A 22,575-nucleotide genomic window follows, 5' to 3' on the forward strand; every position below is an offset into this window, starting at 1 on the left:
TTGGTGTTACAACTCTTAGGTATGATTAGATCCAGAGGTGGGAGGAGGGCAAACATTTCTACTCATGCACAGAAACAGATACCGAAAGGTTTTAGTGAAAGAAGAAGTTCTGATTCAAGCTCTTTACCAAAGTGAAAGTAAAAGTAGGTCAAGAGCTGAGATGAGAATAAAATCAGACAGTGGTTCTTCTCATTTGACTCTTTTATGTCATCATCATTTTTAGGACAGAAGCAAAAAGTGCTTCCCAAAAATCATATTAAAAAATACTAGCAAGAAAAAAAATGATGCAGACGGGCAAAAAACATTTCAAGGAGATACAGGGATGATTGCATTATCATCCCATCCCATCCAAGCTGAAGTTAGTACCATTAAAGAGGGGGCATTGTGGGTTTTTTTTTTTTTTTTCTTTTTTCTAAATTGATTCATTATTATTATTATTATTATTATTATTATTATTATTATTATTATTATTATTATTATTATTATCATTATTATTATTATTATTATTATTATTATTATTATTATTATTATTATTTTATTTATCTGAACCCAAAAGGGAACAACAACCCAAAATGTAATAACTGATCCAATGTATAAGTTAAAAAAAAGTAAAAAAAAAAAAAAAAAAAAAAAAAAAAAAGCCTGAAATGTAATAAGTGGTTGATAGTAGGGGGTGGGAGAAAAAAAATCGAAACATTATATATTAGGATCTTTTGTTTGACACTATCAGAATCATGACTCTTTGTCAAAAGAGTGATTCAAAAAACCTGAAACTGTTAGCACCCACTGTTTTAGCATCTATAATTTGCATGTTTGAAAGGAAGGCGCAAACTGGCACAGTGTTATACACAAACGGCTATGGTCATTGTGGTGTGGAGGTGCAATGAAAGACAAGAGAGAATCTTCTGTGTGTGTATCAACTAGAGGTGAAAAAAAAAAGATATATTGGGATATTTTGTTTGACAATATCAAAACTTGGACTCCTCAAATTCAAATTCTTCATTTCAGTCCTTCTCTATAAACTGGATCGGAAAAAAGTTAGCACTTTTCTCCAGCAGAGGGCGAAATGTTTCTCTCTGACTCGTGCATATTATGGGAAAATATGTCTGTAGTCTGTAAACATTATCATCATCATGTAACTTTTTCACATGGTCTGGTGTTAAAAAAGGACACTAAAATTGGCAAAAAATAATAAACATCAAAGAATTGGAATTTCGAATGGGCACGTAATAGAATTGACTCATGAGAATAGCACAGCATGCCAGCCTTAGTCGATCATGTAACAAAAGTGCTGAGCCTTAAATGCAAAAATCACCCCGCAATGTAACAAATTGTTACATTCCAGGCTTAAACAAAGCTTTAAACTGTCTCTTTGATGATTAAAAGCTTTAAAATCTGTAATTTTTCTCACCCTGTTGTTTTATAAAACCATTATTCCAAGATCTGTCAGGAACAATTTTAATAGCTGCCGCCTCTTTAAACTTCTCCACTCCACAAACCCCCTTATCTCTGATTGGCCAGCCTTCTGGAAGCTGTAGGAGGCGGAGCTATGGGCAGATTTTGGTGTTTGAGGCACCAGTGATTTATTTGCAGTTTGGCAATCCTGATGTGATAATCTCATTTTTCAGTTTCAGGTTTGGCGCTATTTTTAGAATGGACCGCTTTAAAGCAGATCATCTGAACATCCAGCATTGCAATTTCATTTCCATGTTTCGAATATAAGAAAACAGAATACCCCCTCTTTAAAGAAGAAGGTTAAGTTTGGGGAATCAAAACACACCAAGTTTACAGTCAAATGTGTTAAAGCTGGAGTAAAGGCCTCATCTTAAAAGGAGCAGAAATCACAGATATGTGTGTAAAATGTAAGTTAGGAAGTGCACTTGTCAAAAAGTAATAATTTACAAGTACAGACTTCTGAAAAAGTAGCCTGTTCTAACCTAGTTCTGTATTTTGTACCTCCTTACCTCTAATTGGTTTCTTCTTTACTCGTTTTGACAGCATCTTTGCTGTCAGAGCTTTATCCAGCTCTCCCCTGAGTAAACTCAAAACAATGTTTTCAGTTTTCTGTTTTCTGACAAGTTTTAAGGAGAGTTCGTTCGTGGAGTTTGCTTCAGTGTGGGAGGCTCACTGTGTCTGTTTAGATGTTGACGCCACAGAAAACAACACAGCTCTTCTCTTTACACACACATCACTTTATCTGTGGGACAGACCTTCCTCTGTCAGGTGTAGAGAGCAGGAGAAGGAGACGCATAAAAGCTGTAAACTGGGCTGAAATAGTTTTAAATAAGTGTAGCGAGTTGTCTGTTTAGGTAACAATCTCCATATAAATGGATTAAGACTTTAATAATGCAGACCTTCACAGTATGTGACAGTTTCCAAACTGAAATGTTTCCTGACAGCTTTTAAAGACATCACTACGGGGATTCAAATTTCTTATCACGCCTGTGCCAGAATATTTACTGAAAGAGCTGCCGGCTATTACTGCTCTTTTTAATCTTCATGAAAGCAACACAAATACCCGACATAAAAGGAAATCAACTGCACAAGGGCGCATTTTCTTATTGCTGAAATGCAGCTATAGAATGACCTTCTTTCAAGTAACGCCTGGAGTTAAGGTATTATTCAATGTGCTAAACATTAAAGTCATTTAGTTTAATTAAAAATGAGCATGGAAATCATAAATAGCCTGTAAACCAAAGGAACTTAAAACAAATTTGTTCAGCACAGCCCAGAACCTTTTGTTAACTCTGAAACCTGACATTTTTTCAGCTTGCTTTCAGACAGCTGCTCTTTCTGATTCCCTCCACATGAGAGGGCACATGCTAACACTCGCTCCAGTTTTCTGAAGTTCAACACACTTTTATAATTCTTCCTCTTCGTCTTTTTCTTCTTCAAAGTTTGTTCTTTCTTTTGGGATTTGTGTGCAATTTGCAGTTATGATGTTTGATATCCGTTTCCAGCTACCTGCACTACGTGTCCGATCTGGGAAATGGAGCCCACTTGATCAAAGGCAACTCCAACAAGCCCCTCAACGACAACCACTGGCACAATGTCATCATCTCCAGGGACACCAACAACCTCCACACCGTCAAGATTGATACCAAGGTCACCACACAGACAACCACAGGAGCCAAAAACCTGGACCTGAAGGGTGAGCAGGCGAAACAAATTTATATATTTTCTAGATTTCCTTTTAACTGGGGCAGCAGTGGCTGGGAGGTGAGAGAAAGCAGGTTTGTGGCTGAAAGGTTGCAGCAGGATAAAGCCTGTGGGGATGGAGGGGGAGAAAGCAACGCTTGGCTCAAACTCATTACCACCACCGAGGCCCCCTTAAGCACTGAACTGAACCCCCATCTGTTCCAGCAAACATGGGAGCTGAGCGTGTGGAGCAGGGGGATCATGAAAAAGCATTTGTGCTTCACTGACCAAAAAGTTTTTAGGAAATAATTATAAGTTGGAAAGATAATAAAGTTTGCTACCTGGAAAGACGTTTTGTTAATTAGTGCTCTGCTTAAATAGCGGTAAGCAGCTGCTGACACATTCATTCCTTGGACGTACTTTGAAATGTCAACCAACACATTTAAGAGAGGTTATTTTTTAGGTTTTAATGGTTATTTAATGTTTCTGTAATTTATAAGTGGCATCCGAAATAGATTTTTTAAGAGGTTTCATTTATATTTTATTCAGTCTTTTATTTTTTATTTGTTTTAAATGATTTTTTTTTTTTTTTTAAATTTAGGACAGACACAGGCAATGTGGAAAACAACAAATTCCATGTTTTGCAAATATGTAAATATAGCCACACAGACCTATACACATAAACATGAATAAAGACATGAAGGAAAAATAATAAAAAGATAATAAATAAATAAATGAATAAATAAATAAATAAACAAATAGACAAATTAATAAATAAAAAAAATAATTAATTAATTAAATCGATTACCAAATATAAAAACAATAACAATATACTAATCATTAAAAAAAACTATTAATTAATTCTATTTGTAGATAAAAGAAAAATGATAGATATAAGTATAGCCACACAAACCTATACGCATATAGATAAATAAAGACTTGAAGGAAAAACAATAGAATTAATAAAAAAGAAAGAATTTATACATAAATAAACACATAAAGAAACAAACAAACAAATAAATAATATAAAAATAAATACAAAAACAAATAAATAAATAAATAAATATAATTAACAAATAAAAAAATTAAAATCAAAAGTAATAAAAAATAACTATTAATTAATTATATTCATAATCAATAAATGATAAGTATAAATATATCATCCTTAACCCATACACATATACATAAATAAAGACATGAAGGAAAAATTATAAATGAATTAATAAATAGATAAATAAATAGACAAATAAATAAATAAATAAATAAATAAATAAATAAATAAATAAATAAATAAATAAATAAATAAATTTACCAAATATTAAAACAATGAAAATGTGTCAATTATACAACAACTATTTATTAATTTATTTGTTCTTTTCATAATCAAATTATGGAAGGTGCTATTTCATCTTTTTGATCCATTTTCGAGAATTTTTTCTGCTTTTCCTGGCGTCACTTTTCCCTCATTGATTAATTATCTTAGATTATTTAGATCCACATACGCCTGCTGTTAAATATTAAAACGTAACGCCCTGTGAACAGTGAGAATCTTCTTCCCTTCCTCTCATAACCCTCAAATGTCACTTCATATTTTATCCACTAGGGGTCAGTGTTGTCATATTTCTCCACTCTCACACAGGTAACCTTTACATCGGCGGGGTGGCAAAGGAGATGTTCAAGGAGCTGCCAAAACTGGTGCATGCCAAAGAGGGCTTTCAAGGTTGTCTGGCCTCAATGGATCTGAATGGGCGGCTCCCAGACCTGATGTCAGACGCTCTGGACTGTGTGGGACAGATAGAGAGAGGATGTGAAGGTAGGCAGCATGGAGAGTTACTCCTGGGTGTTGTCTTGGAAAAAGCAGAGTGGTTTGATTATGTTTGCTAGTGCTCAAGAAGAAAGCTGAAAGTAAATCTTGTTTGAGCAGTTCCCTCAATCACTTGGATACTACCTGATTATCACACAGCTACCCTAAAAGGTTTTACATCCTGCTCAGTTTCCCCTCTCACACACTTGTCAAACAAGGACGCATAGAGAGTGTAAAGCACACCAAGCAAGGCGCCCACACTGCCGACCTGTGGCACATCATTTAACATCCATAAAGTGTGTTAGTATTCAGTCAGAATGCATCAAACCCTGACACTCCTCCACAGGCAATCATTTCTGTTTCACTTAGCCATAATCTGATTATTCTCTCTGCCATATTTGTCCTGCCAGTGTTATTTCCCATTTTATCCCCATTTTGTTTTGCTCTATGCATGCTTGCTGGATCTGAGAGTTTGCCAGAAGCAATCCTTCTGAATAATGTATGAAGCCTTTGTTGCATGCATGAATATCATTTGCCCAGTCTAATGTGTGCACCACATCCAGAGACAATATTTGATTTATTCTCCAACTTCACTCACTTAGTTTAATTTCACAATTCATCCACTCTTTTTCTATTGAGTTCTCAGCCGATGATCTTTTCATGTATCAACATTACGAATGTAATCAATTTCAGCGCGCAGTGCGGCTTCGGCGAATCTGCAGTATCAATAACTGCTCTCGGAGGAAAATAGCTGCGATGATGACACATTCATTGTATTGTGCGTACGGAGTCAGAAGGTACAAATGGCTGCTGATAGAATTTGACAGCAGCAGGGTCCGTTTCAGAATATGCATGAGAGAAAGTGTGCGTTTTTCTATCACTGTAAATTTTATGGAACAGAGCAGACAAAGCGTATCCCACTCTCATTATCATGACTTAACAATTGCATGCTTTTACTTCATATTTCTGATGTCATTTTGAGAGCAGTTGCAATTACAGTTTAGCTTAACCCAGCATCCACGCTACAATACAATCCCCCCCGCCTGTGGCTCCATCTCAGGGCAGACATCCACCTCAATCCTGTCGCTCCTGATTCAACAGTCTGTGTTTCTGTAACTCCACCTCTGAGCTCTCGCTGCTTTACTAACAGCTGGTATGCTTTGCCTTTTCCTTTCCTATTATTTTGCTGACAAAAGTTGCATTGATGAAAGCTGACTTGCAAGGTAGATAGTTCTGACTGTTTGATACAGAGTCTGAACCCCCTCCTCCTCCCTCCTCATGCATCTGAAATGCCTCTGCCTCCCCCACCACCTCCCCACAGTCTCTGACCTCACACTCCCAAACTCCCCCTGAGCAAGAGGACTGCCCCGGTCTGAATTCACCTACCCGACAAATGAAATGGACTTCAGTCTCATAGGAATACAAGTCATTTCCGTCTTGTATCGAAGCATATGGGGCTCACTTTTCGGTTTGCACTCACACACTCTGTGTCGTTTCTATTGGACAATTTTCTTTTGTTCTTTATTGTGATTTTATTTGTATTTTCCTCCCTCATATTTTACCTGTCAGAGAGACGTCTGCATGACCAAAAACACTCCTATTAACAAGCTTTTCTCCTGCATGAGTTTCCTTTTAGACAATTAGAGCTGTAACTCAAAAATCAGTTGTTTCTTGTTATTAGAAGTCTCATGTTTACAGATTCAATATTCTCCATATTTTTAAGCCTTTATAGAGATAGTTCAGAGCTTCTTCATGGGGTTACACAAGGTGCTTGTCAGTAAGTGTATTACCCACACTTGATTGAAAAGCAGGTGCAGGACTGGCACAGACGCCTGTCGATGGACTGCTGCAGATTTGGTTCATTGCACCACATAATTTAGCTAATTTTAAGAAACACAAACACCAGTGTGCACTATTTTTGGATATTTTCAGAAAGCCCCCTGCAGCGCGTTGATGAGCTGTTCAGGTCTGCAGGCCGAGCTGATCCCACGTGGATGATACACTTAGGATTGATAAGGACCTCATAATGCCCCACTTCAAAAAACAAGAAAAGAAAAAAAAAAGGAAGGAACTATTTCTTTAATTTTCATTAGTTTAAGAAAAAATGCAAAATAGAGGCTTGACTGGCAAGTTAGAGCAACAAGAGCAAGATTTGTATGTTTTTTTTTCTTACCTCATGACAAACATCTTAAATAGAAATCAACTTTAAAATAGGTCCATGGATATTTTTCTTATATATTACAATGTCTGACCCTCTCATGACAAAGAGTAATTTACTTTCATTTTACAGTGTTCCTATTTAAAATATAAACAAAGTGAGCAATTGTGATTGAAAAGCACTTCACTGTCACTTAACTGTCGTTTAGGATCTCTACTGTGCTTCAAAAAATATAGTAACTTGTTTTCTAAATTTTTGATAATTTTTCTAGGCGCTTAAAATGTTCAGTATTTTACTTGAACAAGGGTCTGCAACCTGCGGCTCTGGAGCCTTGTTCAGCTCTTTGACTCCTTTGCAGTGACTCCTTGTAGATAAAAAAAAAACAAAAAAACAAAACTATTATTGAAATACAGAATATATTCATTTGTTTTATTTAATTATTTATTTAATTATTTATTCATTAACCTTTTTTTTTCAAAGGATATTGATGATCAAAGACACTAACACCAAGTGAAATCATGAGTTAACATTTTGTTAAACTGAATTTGCATCACCTCTGGCAATTGATCTTTCCAAAAAAAATTTTTTGAGATTTTTGCAATTTTTTCAACTGTTTGCAAACATTTTTGAAATTAATTTTTTGTTTTACATTTCATCAAATTTGGAAAAACCTCTTTTTTTCTCAATTTTTTGAAAACATTGTAAGATATAGCATTTATTCTTTTTTTTCTTTTTTCTTTTCCAAATATATTGAATTTCAGAAAATATTTTAAAATTTATGGAATGTCAGGAAATTTTTGGAAATTTCAGAATTTGGGGCATTTTTGCAAATTCTTGCACATTTTTCAATTTCCTTTTTGAAAAATTTGGCAAATTTTTGGAAATTTCAGAATTTTCCCCAAATTTTGTAACTCATTGAAATGTCTCAAATTTATGACATTTATGAAATTTATGATGTTACAAATTTCTTTATTTATTAAAAAAAAGTTTGCCAATTCATCAAAAAAAAAAAAAAAAAGAAAAAAAAATTAAGACATCACATTTACATTCAAAACAAATCTTTTCATTTGCATAGTTTCCTTAGTAGGTTTTCATTTACTATTTCTAGAATTTTATTTTATACATTTTCTACCAACATTTTTTTGGCTCATGAATGACTGTAATCCCGTTGAGCTGAGGCAAAATGTTTCTTATGAGAGTAAAGGTTGCCGACCCCTGTACTTGAAGCATTTAAACCAATAAACTATCATTACACCACAATTGTTTCATTGATCAGTCGATTCATTAATGAACCAAACGAAGATAAATTAGCTTCATTGACCTCATGACTGACCACCCTTTTGACTGGATCAATAGCTTTACAGCAGGATCATAATTATTTTAACCGCTCAGATTTAGACTTGTATCAAACTGTGTGTTTGTCTCATAGCAGTACGTCCACTGTGTACAGAATATTTATTTTTTGCATTTTCCAGCCTTGAGTGGGCTACAGCCAAAGCATAACTATTAAGCAGTTACCATAGTTACTCTCAGTCAGAGCTTCACCTACTGTGGTCACACTTTATTCAGGAACAAGACGAGGATATAAGATCAGACTGTTATGTGCGTCTGATGCCCCACAAGAGACACTCACTCAGAATAAATATTGAGTGATTAAACAGGTATTAAACGTGTAAACAGGAAGAACATCCCTTCATACTAACCTTCACCAGACATTCCTCTGTGACAGAACTCACTCAGCATCACTGCAACACAAACGGACAGCCAGACAGTAGAAGTCTGCACAAAATGTCTGCAAGCGACACAACTGCAGACGGACGTACTGACTGATTCATCAACGTTGTGATGTAATGAAGGAGAGACAATAAATCCACCAGCATGAAGGTTAAAACAGCGACTGTAATCACATCTGGAAGCAGGGCTTGTTCACAGTTTTAAAACCTCATCTCATACTCAAAACCAACTGAGCATCGTTTGATTTACCTATGAGCTTGTTTTTAGTGCTCGATACAGGACGGACAGGCTGAAAGTGATGCACACACTGTCTTCACATACAGTCAGGGATGCCTGCCTAACCCTGCTTTATATTAAATCTTTCACTGAGTGAAAGTTTTTGTTTTTTCACAAATTAATGGAGCCACATGTGTGAGGAATGTGCATTTATGTGATGAGCAACAGAGCTGAGTCTGTGGGTTATGCCCATGAAAAAATTACCAAATCTTCCCAGCCAGCACCAAACTGCTTTTTCTAGCACACTGTTTTTCAAAGTAGGGGTCCCAGGATCCCTAGGTGGTCGGCAAACATAGCTAAGGGATCTGCGGAATCATTTAAAAACAATTACAAAAGTGTGCTTTATCATTGAAAAACCATATCAACAAACTGGGATCTCTTCAACCAATAAAATCAGCCTTTTTTTTTTTTTTCAATACTCGCGCCAAAGAAAAAAATACCTTAAAACAAAAACATCTAGGTGCACTGGCATGTACAAACGTTTTTAAAGGGCAGGGGTGACAAAATAAAAAAAGGCGCAACACTATGTGTTTTTTTGCCACCCAAGAGGGCAATTAAGAGTATTTGCCATGAGGGGTTACAGCCCCCTTACCCCCCTTTGTGCACACCACTGCACCACCACTGAAACACTTTCTCAAAGTTTACAAAATGAATAACTTGGAAAGCGAGAATGTAGCCTGATTCTATCATCACAAAAAACACTAAATAGTAGATTTTGTACACATAAATACTGTTAGCATTAGCATTTTTATGATAAAAAAGGGTCCTTGAAAAAATGTCTTACCTCATAAGGGTGCTTTGGTCTAAAAAAGTTTGAGAACCCCTGTTCTAGCGTCAACACCAGCCCAACTGGGCCTTCTAGCAGCCTTGTGATTCGCTGAGTGCTGGCGGCCATCTCCTCAAACAAACCTTGACTACTAATCTGTAGAAGACGACCTACTGTTTTTAAGTTCTGACAGGGTGGGGGAGCTGTGTTTTCTTTAGTCCCCGTCACATGAAACTTGAACTTTGTGTTGGAGGTGATTTTGTAGACCACCATGTTGAAGTTGTCCTTTCACATGGGTAGGTCTCGTAGCAGACACTTACTGACCACAGCAGCAGGGGCCCAGTCTCATAGGTACTGCCTTCATATCATATAAAACTTTGCTTCCACCAAGCGGTTCAGTTCAGTTCAGTTCAGTTCATCTATGTACGACACATATTTTGCTGTGTTTCCACTGACAGATCCCTGAGACAAACCATCCCACTTTTCGGGACTCTTTCGTCAAGGTACCAGACTAAACCGATCCAATCCAAGAAGGTGGAGCTACAACACTGCAGTCTGTTGATTGGTCAAAAGAAATGTCACTTACACGTGAACACGACAGCGGCTGCATTTTTCCTGGTGGCACACAGACTTCTCTGAAACAAAGCTTGATTGTTCTTTGTAACAAAGAGCCACATGAAAATCACAAAGACAAATTGCTGGATGTCTTCCATCATTGATCTTTGTTTACTGTGTTGGATTTATTAGCAAGGTACACCGTGTTGCACTGCTGTGGCGTCATGCTGCCATGTAACCGACACAGCTATCAGCATCCGGCTTACACACTGTCTACCACAAGGGGGCACAGTTGGATGTGGAAACGCAAACAGGACCAGTCTTTACCGATCTACACTGTACCAAACTGTACTGATCCATACTGGACTGTTCGGTGGAAACGGGGCTTAAGAGTAACAGAGGCTCAAACATCGGTAGCAACAACAGAATAAGCTGTTTGGCATTAGAAGAAGAACCACCACACGTAGCTCTGCTGCTCATCAAATGTGTGTTCCTCATGAATGTGGCTCCAATTAAAAGAGAAGTAAACAGGATTTACAAAAGTATAAGATTTATTACCAACAAATGACCTTTTGTGTAAAGTTTATTTCCTAAATAAGCTCTTAAGTATAAATAAAGTTCATAAAATGAGACATAAATATGGCTTTTTAAAGTGATACTCCAGATACAGCTTCACCCTCACACAGAAAAAAATATAAATAACTTAATTTAGAGTGTAATCCAGAGTTAAAGAGTTTAATCCAGACACTAGAGCTGCTAAAATGTTTTTAAATATCTCCTAGCTTTGTGTATGTGAGGTTTCTGTTGTGCTGTTTACTAAATACAATTCATTCATTGAGAGTTCAGGCAGGCAGTTTGCTACAATCTGGCAATTTGTTGCAGTATTTGTACAAGAATACCAAATGTGACTGGGTACACAGTTGTTAGTTTGCACAGCATATGTATGTTTGTTCTGTGGGAGCTTCCATTTGCAGAAGCCTATTGTCTGTATGTTGTGCGTGACATTTAATTTCACCGCAGAGTCAATCTGCTCACTCTGCTGCTTGTTATTACAAAAGTCTGCTCACCAACTTGCCATTTATCTCCATATTCAGGCCCCAGCACTACATGCCAGGAGGACTCGTGTGCCAACCAGGGCGTGTGTCTCCAGCAGTGGGAGGGCTTCAGCTGTGACTGCAGCATGACCACATTCGGAGGGCCGCTGTGCAACGATGGTAGGACACAACTTCCTGTTTCTTACTGCTCTGGGTCTGAGGAGATCAGTTTTGCTTCCTATAAAAAGCCAAACACATGAGCTGTGCCCCAGTTCAGGGTCTGCAGCCTTCGAAGGACCCAGTTTGTGTAGCCTGTTTAGACCGCAAAGGCCAAACTGAACAGACGGTGTGGTGTGCAGAGCACTTTCTGTTTGTCACCCTTTGACGTCACACAACGCTGCCCTCAGCTGTCAGGCTCACATTACTTTTCAAACACACCTAAACTAAAACTTAACATTCAAAAAAGGATGTTCTACTTTGTATTTGCATTAGAGCTGTCAGGTGATTAAGAAAATTATATAAATTAATTACAGCGTTTGTAATTAATCAATCCAATTCATCACATTTTTATCTCATATCTGCTTAAGGTCCCCAAATAAAGAATTTGAATTCTAGGACATTACAAAATTTTAGTGCATAACAAATCAAATGAATCACAAAGAAGAGAAGATTTGAAAATCCACATTTTTTTCAATTCAATCGAAACCGTTTGCTGCGTCTATAGAAGTAAATTATGTTTTTCAGCAGGGGGAGGCGGGGTCTGAAGGAGCTTGTCAATCAAAATCATGCTCGTTAACTGCCATTGGTGAGAGCGGTGTGCTCTTTGGATGAGAGCTCAGCATGGATATGGGGAGAAGATGTGAGATGACAGAGATATATCGAGACGATGCAAGTCAGAAAAGTTCAGGCAGCTTACGCTCAAACTGAGTGGCTGTTTACACCACAATGGTTTTTGGGTGAAACTCAAAAGTTTTGGCCTCACATATACACAGAAACAGCATTTTAGCCGACCTAAAGCGCAAACTTTGGAAAACAGACTCCAGAGTGGGATTTTTCTGAAACACTGCCGTACTGTAAACAGTAAGCCGGTATTTTTGGTGAAAACACTGATGTCACACTCCGCTCCGCACGAGCGCATACAACAGTCCAACAGTATCATTGTTACGATCGTCGGGGACTACCGTGTTGTGTATGTTCTGCTGAATCTGCTGACTGTCTTTATACAAAATGTGCATCTGTTGCTCCACTTCTGTACTTAGTTTTTACCAATACACCAGATGATCGGCTCAACTTTACTTCAGTGGAGATCTCCCAAAAGCGGCTTCAGGACAAGACAGTTATAGCACCACCTACAGGCCTGGCATGCTTACAACAGCATTTTCAGTCCCTCAGTGTTTCCGTGTAAAAGCAGATTTTTTTTTCACTGCGTTTTAGCATTTTTAGATGCAACGTCATTGTGTAAACAAGGCCTGAAGATGTGTCGTGGTAGTTCAGAGAGAAAGTGCGGCCCCATCGTGAAAAAAGACGATGAAGATCATCCGAGATGAACGCGATCAAAAAAGTATGTTGTCATACAAAGAGAGTCCACTTTTCTTTGGTGGTTTTGGTGTTTCCAGAGTCATGGAAAACAGTTTTATTTGGGTCTTGAAAGATTGTTCAAAATGCTCTGAAAATGGCTGGCAGACAATGAGTAAATCTTGCATTCATTTTTATAACGCATTAATTTGCCATGTAATTCAGAAATCTAACTATTGGGTTAAAGTGACAGCCCTAATTATTATAGTCCTTACTGGTAGAGTATAGAAACACCATGTATATGTAAGAATTAAAAACAACATACATTTCTAACAGTTAAAACAAATGCAATGGGGGACGTTGGATCCCCCCAAAATTTTAAAAAGTATAAAATGCTAGCTGTTTAATTTTTTTTATTATGTTTTGCGCAGTACTAAATCTATTTAATCTATCATTTGAATTTCCTGTTAAAAACATAAATAAATATTAATTTCAAAAAAATGAAAAAAATAAATAAATATTTTAAAAAAAACACCAATTTTTTTCCTCAGAGAATTAAACACAGAATCTTTCCAAAATAAGAACATTTATAAAGAACTGTTTTTTTCTCAGTATATTATTGAAAAAGAGCCCAAACAATACATTTTTTCACAGCAAAACAACATCTTTTTCAGTGTTTCAGAAATATAATCACATAGTTTTTGCCAGAAATCCTTTAAATCTGGATAAAACAGGACTCCTTATGGAGTTCGTCCATGTCCATCATTGTCAGTTTTCACGCACAATGAATCTTGGGATACGTGAGGCTAAGAAGAATTCACCAGATCATGCACTGGAGGCTGGATTTGCGGGCAACATTTTGGAGGAGCCTTTGAAATGGGAGAGCTTTCCATGCACCACTGTGACGTAATCCGTCTAATTCAGCTTTCTGCAGCTCCTGAGTTGGGACACAACTAGAGACACAAGTCATTTTTTGCGCTTGTTATAAATCTTGATGGGTCTTTTTTTCCTTATTTCATTAAGGTGCCTAATTATCCAACACAAAGTGACATACCTCATATCTTGTGGCATTAAATATAAACTCATTCCATCTGTTAAGCTAATTAAATGCATCCAGGAAAATCCTGGCGTTGGGCGTTTTGAGGTGGGTGTTATCATTAACGGCAGGACCATTTTTATCCAGCGCGATCACACACAGTTTGTACTCTGGCTCATTAGTGCTTCTTCTGTGTCCTCAAAAAACACAACTTATACCAGAAACATGGCACATTTGCATGTTAACTCTGGTTCAGCTCTGTTAAAGGCCAAGCTGCTGTCGTTTGCTCGAGCTGGTGACTGATTTGTTGTAACTCGGTCAGTTCGGGTGAAGCCTCAAATTTTTTTTTTCTGAGTGGGTGACGCTGCTTTGAATACTTATTTCCTTTGCTGGCAGAGTGGAGAGCCGCCGCTTTGACTCTGAAGGGCAGAGACTTTTACATTTCAGACATCTGGCTGTCAGTGACAGTACAAGCTCATTAAAGTTTGAAAGATGTGCCACTAGAGGGAGCAGCAAGCATTATGTTCTGCTAAATAAAACATCAACAACGGGTCAATCAGGAACACAGAATCAACATAAAAAAACAGAAGTGCACTTAATATTTATCTCAGCTTTACCAGAACAAACTCATTCAGCCCAGCATTCACTCCAACCTCAGATGACCCCTAAAACTTACTTCGACCAACATGAGGCAATTTAAAAGTTGTGTAATATTAATCTCTCTTAAAGACAGTTAAATTGGCATTTATTTTAAGAGACTCTGTGCTCATTAATGTTCTGCTTTTGAGAGAACTGGGGTAATGTCTGCCCTACCTTTAAAAAATTGGCTACTTTCTTATGCAAAACATGCACCGGGGGTTTTGTTTGGTCATTATTTTCTTCTGCAGCGCTTCACACAGTGAGGGGTGAATGGGCAAAGTGCTGAACTGCATTAAGGAGAGAAAGAACAGAGCGGACTCTCCAGAGATGGCACAAAAGCAGAGGAGAGAACAGCATAAATGTTAATGCATTCTGTGTCACTTCTACCAGCACGATAAGACCCCAACTTTTTTTTTATCAGCAGAAGGTGTTAATAGATTCCTGTGAACATATCTGCGGTCTATGATAACGCTAAAAGGATTCTTCTGTCCATGAGATGCGGGCTGGAGTGTAGCCCGGGCTGATCCTCGGCCTCCTGTGCACGTTTTATTCGCCCTTTCATTTCTCGGGAAGTGTTTGGATCAACAGGGAGCAGGGCTTTGCCGGAGGTGTTCGGGGATATTTTTTCACGGCGAACTCCTCGTGAACCTTTCTTGTGCATTAACGGGAGAAGAAACGCAGAATCTCCTGTCTTCCTTTCATACATATTCATCTCGAGCAGACCCATAGAGCTCATTTAAAGCATCGGGAGCCACGTATGCATGTGATGTGCTTTACCTGCTGAGTCGAGTTACTGTAGCTATTCTTATTCTTCCTGCTGACCCGGAGCAAACAATAGGAAGGATCAATGTTCAGGCCCAGGGGATGCGAAACGTCTCCGCAAATATACACTTTCCAGGAATTTCCTTCACGAACTAGTCTTAAACTGGTGATGCAACACATCCTCGGTCTGCAGAGGAGAAAAATGAAGCCGGAGATGGTCGGGTTTTATCTGTGTTGATGGATTGTCATGGGGATAGAGGAGGAGGAGGAGGAGGAGAGGAGCATCTCTGAGGAGACTGGCTGTATTTGCATAAGCTGAAATGCAGGCAATTTACAACAGAGCACTGGGTCTCCAAGAAAGCATCTTACACGAGGAGCTCGCTGCATCTCGGCGATTTCCCTGGTGGGGAGTCTCGGCGAGCTGTCTTCCCACAAGGAGAAGAGCTCCATTTCACAGCCTCAAGCCCCATAACATTTACAGCTGTCAGTCAGAAATCAGAGGGGAGAGATTATCAAATCTGATATCACTCTGTATCATCTGTAACCTTCACCTCTTCATCATTCAGACACTTAGAAACAGAGCTTTACAGCCACAAGAAAACAATGGCTTTGATTGATTTGTCAGCTCATGTCCCAATATGATACCAATAAATAACTCCTCTAACTTTTTAATGGAATTAATAAAACTTAAGACAATAAGTAGCTCTTGGCAGCAACTGAAAATAGAGTCCCATTGGAAACAAGCTCATGATTAGCTTAGACTACAAATATCCCCAAACATTCACATTCATGGATTATTACTCAGGCTTCAGTAAGAAAGAAAGAAAGAAAGAAAGAAAGAAAGAAAGACAGAAAGAAAGAAAGAAAGAAAGAAAGAAAGAAAGAAAGAAAGAAAGAAAGAAAGAAAGAAACTGACTTTTGACTCTCTTTTCTCTCTTAGCTCCATAGAAATAGAAAGAAGTGACCTGCGATGGACTTAACATCCTGTTTTAGCCAGCTGTGCAAAAATAAGAGTATTTAAAACTGAACCAAGCCATACAGTGGCTCAGAACTTTCTTTTGTTAAGTTTTGTGGAGGTCATGAAAATCTAGACTGAAAAAAAAACTACAATTATATCAAGCGTTTTTGTCTTATTTTAGGTAAAAATTGTCTTTTTATGCTTCATATGAGCAACAGTCACCTGACCAGTCCAGACAAATGTCTTGCTTTAAGTTATTAAAAGACAAAAATATGATAATGAAATAGGATCGAATAATGTCAAAATACAAGTTACTTTTCTCTTGTTCCATTGACAAATTTTCTTTTACTTGTTACAAGTATGGGTGCACCGATCGCAATTTTCTGGCCAATCACCAATCTAAAAGCCTGGCCTGCCGATACCGATTTGGGCCGATACCATTTTTTACTTTTTATTTTTAATATAACTGAAAGCATATACCTTCAATGTTCCAATCTTATTTTATTGAAAATCATTCAACAATACTTGTGAAACAATACAATCTATATGTTTTGACTTAAACGACCAATTAAGTGTCCTGAGTAAAAGGCAAAAGGCAAAATATCAGTCCTCGGTGGAACTTGAAGGTTCTTTTTTTTTCTTTTTTTTTTTTGTCTTGGTGAAGTTAACCTATCTAGTTTGTTTGGTTTGGTTTTTGGGTGTGCTCGGTCTTCGTTTTGACCTTTCTGTCACAGTCTTATTGCTGGCTGCTACTAGGGTATTAAGTTGGGTGCAATCAGCATATGGACACTTTGGTGAGAATGTGTTTGTTGTGGCCAGGGTTAATTTGTTTATTGTGATGTATTGTTGAAATGTTTGGGTGTTGGTCTAAAGTTTGAAAATAACTAAAAAAATATTGTTAAAAAAATGTAATAATTACAGTAAGAGAAATGTAAAAAGTCTTTTTACCTCATGTCAAATAGTTGACAGCTACATGAGATTAGTTCATCCTCAGACTCTGGCAAGGTCACATCAACATCAATACGGAAAGAAAATATCACATCCAACAAAGACCCGGTACTTGTTGATCATTCAAACACAAGCAGAAGCATCCAGTGTAAAAATATGAAACTGTTGCTGATGGGCTTAAGACTGCAGTTTCCTGAGTGTCCACTTGAGGCTGGCCACCAGAAAGTATTTTTTTGGATAGTTAAATATACCAGTTTTTCCTATATGAGATGAATGACTTGACTGACAAATGAAGAGGCTGAAGGCCCACCTCTTCTTCTATGTCCAGTATGGCCTCCTCCAAAGATAGACTTTAAAACTCAGTACCAGTAACATATTGGTGATGTCACAGACTATATTTGTATCTTACATAGCATGTGTTCAGGCATCAGCTTCCTGTCTATGAGCGCTGTTTTACCTCTTAAACATAGAAGACAAGCACAAAGTGGAGAGTTTTTGTGTGTGCAGTCAAAGCTAGAAATGATCAACTTGTTACTAGTTTAGTTACTAGTTGCCCAAAACATTGAAAGACAGAATCTCTGCTTCTAATATTTTAGCACACAGCGGTGTCCTCCTTAACCTTTTTCAATCTGTCTCACTTTAGCCAGAAACCGAAGCAACCAGGAACAGCTGTGCTGTCCTAACCTGAACTTCCTGTAACCCTTCAGTACTGCAGTTTCCAAACAAGTGGTTCCTGTCTAAGCTATGATATGAAAATGACAAAAACACACAAGATCAGAACTGGTGATGTTTTCGTCTTTTTGCATTTCTGTTTCCAATAACTTCATATCCTTTTCTTTCCCCTGTTAAGCGCACGGCATCATTTTCTGCAATTTCCCCTTATTCGCAGTCTGTGTTTATGCAGATCTGTACGTGTCAGTGTGCACTTTGCACAGGGTTTCAATCTCCCCAGCAATCCACCACTTTCTGTCCGTGCTGTGTGTGTAAAAATATTCCATCTTCTCCGAGCAGCACTGCAGCTCACTGCAGACGGATTGGCGAGATGATGACATAGATACAGAAATAATCCTCAGATCTCTTCGTCATTTCTCCGATACTTTTCACCAGTGATGTGTCAGTTCTTGTGTTTCTGAATGAACCGAGGACACGATGCCTAAGAGCTGTATTTATAGAAACAATGATCTCTTCTGGATATACCTACAGCTTAGGAAATGAGGAGGAAAAATACATGCCATGCCGGCCAAGATGACTCAAATTGCTCACCATGCGTGCTAAATGAATTATGATGCTTGTGAATAGTGTTAAGCACGCATTTGGTCTCAACGCTACGAGCTGGTTTTGATGCCAGGAAGAATAAAAAGACACAAAGTCGTTTCAGTAAACCATTGAAGAGAAGAACACAGAGTGTGTGTGGAGAACATCAGGGCTTTCTGGATGAGCATGAATCAGAACATCATTATTTAGACCTCAACATTGCTGTTTTCTTACTTTGAATTAAGGATGGAACGGTATGTGAAAAAAATCCCAACCATTTGGTTTTCCTCACTAGGTTTGGGGCCTGTGTGCTTTGTTTGGTCCGTGTTTTTCTTTTTTCTTTGTTTTATTCTGTTTTAAGCATGTATGCAGCTCTGATCCTACACATGTCCAACTTGAGGTGAAAGAATACAGCAGGACACTTTGTGAGGAAGTGTGTGATGACAATGGTAAGAAAGTGGAGGATAAAACCACAACTTAGTGTCGCCAACTTAGAGACTTTTTCGCTACATTTAATGACTTTTCAGATCCTTCTGGTGACTTTTCTGGAGTTTAGAGAATCTGAGGTTAAAGCATTTTTTGACCTCTTCAATGGTCAGCGTGTGTGAGCCCCTCCCCTTTCCGAAACATTGACAAACAGTCCTCCTCACTCACAGCAGACACAAGTGTGTCTTGTTATGGTCACTTCTGCCAGTCCCCAGCCCAGAGAAAGGAGGAGGGTTAATATTTAGACAGAAGAAAGTTAATTTTTAGTTCTCAAATTGATTATTTTGCGTCATTTAGTGGCTAATGCCAGGCAGACACTGTGCGATTTTAGAAATCTGACTGTCGGGGAAATGCTCCCACTGCAAGACCGGGTTTGTCACTTGTGCTCTATTTGACCCTAAGACATGTGTACTCATACTGTACGACTGCTGTCAGCCACAATTATTGACAACCATGACTACTTGTCGGCGTGTGACGGCATGGCATGCTTGAGTGTGAACAATGAAAAATAAAGGTTCCTAGTTCCTATGACTTTGTCGCTACCGCCATTGTTTAAAGCCCTACCGGTGTCTTCTGCGCAGGTGCAAACGTAGAATCGTGACGTAACACCACTCACACTGTACAAGCTACGGCGAAAATTTCTGGCATGCCAGAAGTTTGATTGGGAGGTCGCAGCATTATCGTTAGAACGTAGCAGCAATTAATCCTTCCTCGTGAGTGTTCTCACACTGTACGGCTTATGACATCCCAACGCTACGGTGTTTCCACGATCACGCAGCGTGGTCTGCGACAGCAAAATCGTGGTGAAATCCCCTCAAAATTGCACAGTGTCCGCCTGGCATAAGTGACTACTGGACAGCCAATAGAGACTTTCCTTACTGAGGGGTTGGCATGTTGAATCTAGCAATGTTTCCCTCAGCTTTAATGATGTTTCAAGTGAGAAACGGTCTCATTCTTTCGGGTTTTTCAAGTTTAAGTTTATATATTTAAAATAGTGACAATACATATTAATTAACATATACATGTAAATATGCAAGGTTATAGCCAACAGCTAATTTCCATCTTTAGTCCCTTTGGCAGGTTGATGTCAACAACATGAAACAATCAAATCAATAAAACAACAAGAGCAGGTAGCCTTCATGGCCAGTAGGCAGGAGGAGCAATTACAAAGAGAGGAAATGTGGGTAAATTAGCTCATAACTTCTGGCCAGATACTGTTTTGCAGTGCGCCTGTACTCACAGTGTCTATCATAATCAAGTTAGGCCAATTTCCAACCCCACTCTTGGTGAATATCCCACCTGAAGCCTTCAGTTGTATCATGTAAAACACTAAAGGCCAAATCATAAAGGTTTATCATGATCTCAATTATTCATATCAACAAACTGGGTACTAAAGAGCATGGTGAAATGAAATAACAAATAGCTAACTATCAACTGCTTATAGGGAAATTGAATTATTCTCTTAACATTTCAAAGGTAATTATCAGAGGAAACAATGAACCTAACTTCTGTTTTCAAGATCTAAGCAGCTATTTATCACCTGCTTCTCTGGAAATAGCAGAAACGTTGGGATACTTCTAAAAACATTTTGTGGTGGGTTGAGATTTAATGTCTAATAGATTATTTGCTAATTGTCACCTTCTTACCTTGCAATTTTGAGTAAATTTCAAAGAAACTGGAAAAAACTGTAACCTACCAATTGGGACTTGGGACAATAAATTTGGACATTATTTTAAAAGAGGTTATGAGCTAATTTCAAAGAAATAAGAAAGAAACTTTGTCTAATTATTACCTAAGTGTGATGAAATTAGCTAACATAAAAATAATATACAAGTTTAGGCACGGTTGTGGTAACAGTGTTGTTCTTCCAATAGCCCAGCTTTAAAGTGTTTGGTGAAAGAGGTCAGAGTTGGGAGTTCACGTATTAAATTTCAGGTTTCATGACTATAAATGACAGAATTGATTCAAAATAGTCTGTTAAAGGTGGAGTTTTAAAAGTGTTCAAAACAACAACTGAACTGTGGATTTTGTGAAGCATTTTACTATTTTCTTTCTGTATGTTTCTTCAAATCTCATGAAACCAACACTGCTGATATCATCTCTACTCATTTCATGCCAATAAAGCACATCAATTGAACTGAATTGATTTTCAACTTTGCCCTGAAGTTCGCCCTGGGTTCAGAGAAGTTCTGGTTTCATTGAGAAGCTGGCCTGGCGTGTGTTTGTCAGACTTTAACTCCAGTCCGGACCTCCTGAGGGACTCCGCCTGCAGTGGTCAAGCTTCTGAGGGTAATGCACAGAGACAAACAGAATGGTGTTTGCTGTAGAAGTAAAGTGGGTCGTGAAGCGGCTGCAGCGAGGGGCTCGCCTGGCCTTCACGCAATTTTGTCTCGCCTGGTTGCTTCAAGCCAGAGCTATTAGTGCCATGTCAATATTGTATCAACAAAGGGGGCTGTGTGTGGGTCTGGTCTCCATTGTCTCTGCCCGAGGGGCGAAGACGAGACCCTCACACTTGGTTTCTAATGTGTCTGAGTCAATGCTCATTCTACTGGCTTTGAGAATAGTCCATCGAGGCCTCTGGCGCTTTATTTACTACGTGATCTACTATAGACACGGGCCTGATTTCTCTTAAGTGGGTACAGAATGAAGTAACATAAGCCTTTCTAATCATGTGGCTCCTCATCCTGTAGTCTAGAGACAGCTTGGGTACAGAGGAACCACATGCTTGCATCAGCCCACAAAGAGCCGAATTCACCTAAATATTTTAAAACAACTTCAAACTTAGAATCCCAGAAATCCAAGAAGTCCTGAAAGCAAAGAAACCCTCAGAGACTTTTCTGACAGTTGTAGACTGGATCTACTTCTCTACTTCTCTACTTCTCTAATGTTGTATGGATAAATATTTGGCCCAGTTTGGCCCACTGTAAATCTTCCAGCATTTTCCAAGAATTTCCTTTTCATAAATGAGGGCACTTGTGTTCCAGTACAGCACTGGCCGCCCTCCAGATTCCTGCAGATAAACACACATGAGCAGGCGGGGTGTGCAGCAGACAGTTTTGTCCTCTTTCTCTGTGGTGGCCTGTTTCCTCGCATGCACAGATTAGACCACTTAGTTTGGTTTCAATCAATACAAGGGGACACTAAGTCCAGTAGTTAGGCCAAGGGGGGATACGCCGCGCTGGAGTAAACAGCCTGCTGTCACATGGAAGTAATGTCCTCTTTGCCCCGGCCGTGGCCTTCTTTTAATGCAGCTCAGCAGAAAAAGGAGGAAGAAACGACTTATTGGTCTGGAGATATTTGGGCTGCAGTGTGTGGTGAAAGCTCGGCTTTGAGCAGCCGTTGTGCCCCGAGATATGAGAGGAGCGGCCTTAAGTGCCTCTGTGCGTTCACTTCAATAGTCGTCCTCAAAACGTACACACAAGCTGTGAAGAAATATGGAACAGTCTATGTCGAGTTTTACTGATGTTAATACAACTGAAGCTTTTCTAAATGCACATTTAAAGGAGCATTCC

The 22,575-nt window shown here is 38.5% G+C and overlaps 1 protein-coding gene across 19 annotated transcripts in view; it reads left to right on the plus strand.

The window, feature by feature from the left end:
* LOC141794634 (neurexin-1a) overlaps positions 1-22,575 on the plus strand; it is a 469,750-nt gene that overhangs the window by 210,600 nt on the left and 236,575 nt on the right. For all 19 annotated transcript variants that reach the window (XM_074674993.1, XM_074674995.1, XM_074675004.1 and 16 more), the window contains 3 exons: positions 2,961-3,151; positions 4,778-4,951; positions 11,526-11,645. In XM_074674993.1, coding sequence (XP_074531094.1) covers positions 2,961-3,151; positions 4,778-4,951; positions 11,526-11,645 — 485 coding nt within the window. The remainder of the gene's footprint in view (positions 1-2,960; positions 3,152-4,777; positions 4,952-11,525; positions 11,646-22,575) is intronic.

The sequence above is a fragment of the Halichoeres trimaculatus genome, unplaced genomic scaffold (assembly GCF_033239565.1).
Source record: "Halichoeres trimaculatus isolate MK-OKI-2021-1 unplaced genomic scaffold, fHalTri1.1 fHalTri1_scaffold_8, whole genome shotgun sequence".
NCBI classification, from domain to species: Eukaryota; Metazoa; Chordata; class Actinopteri; order Labriformes; family Labridae; genus Halichoeres; species Halichoeres trimaculatus.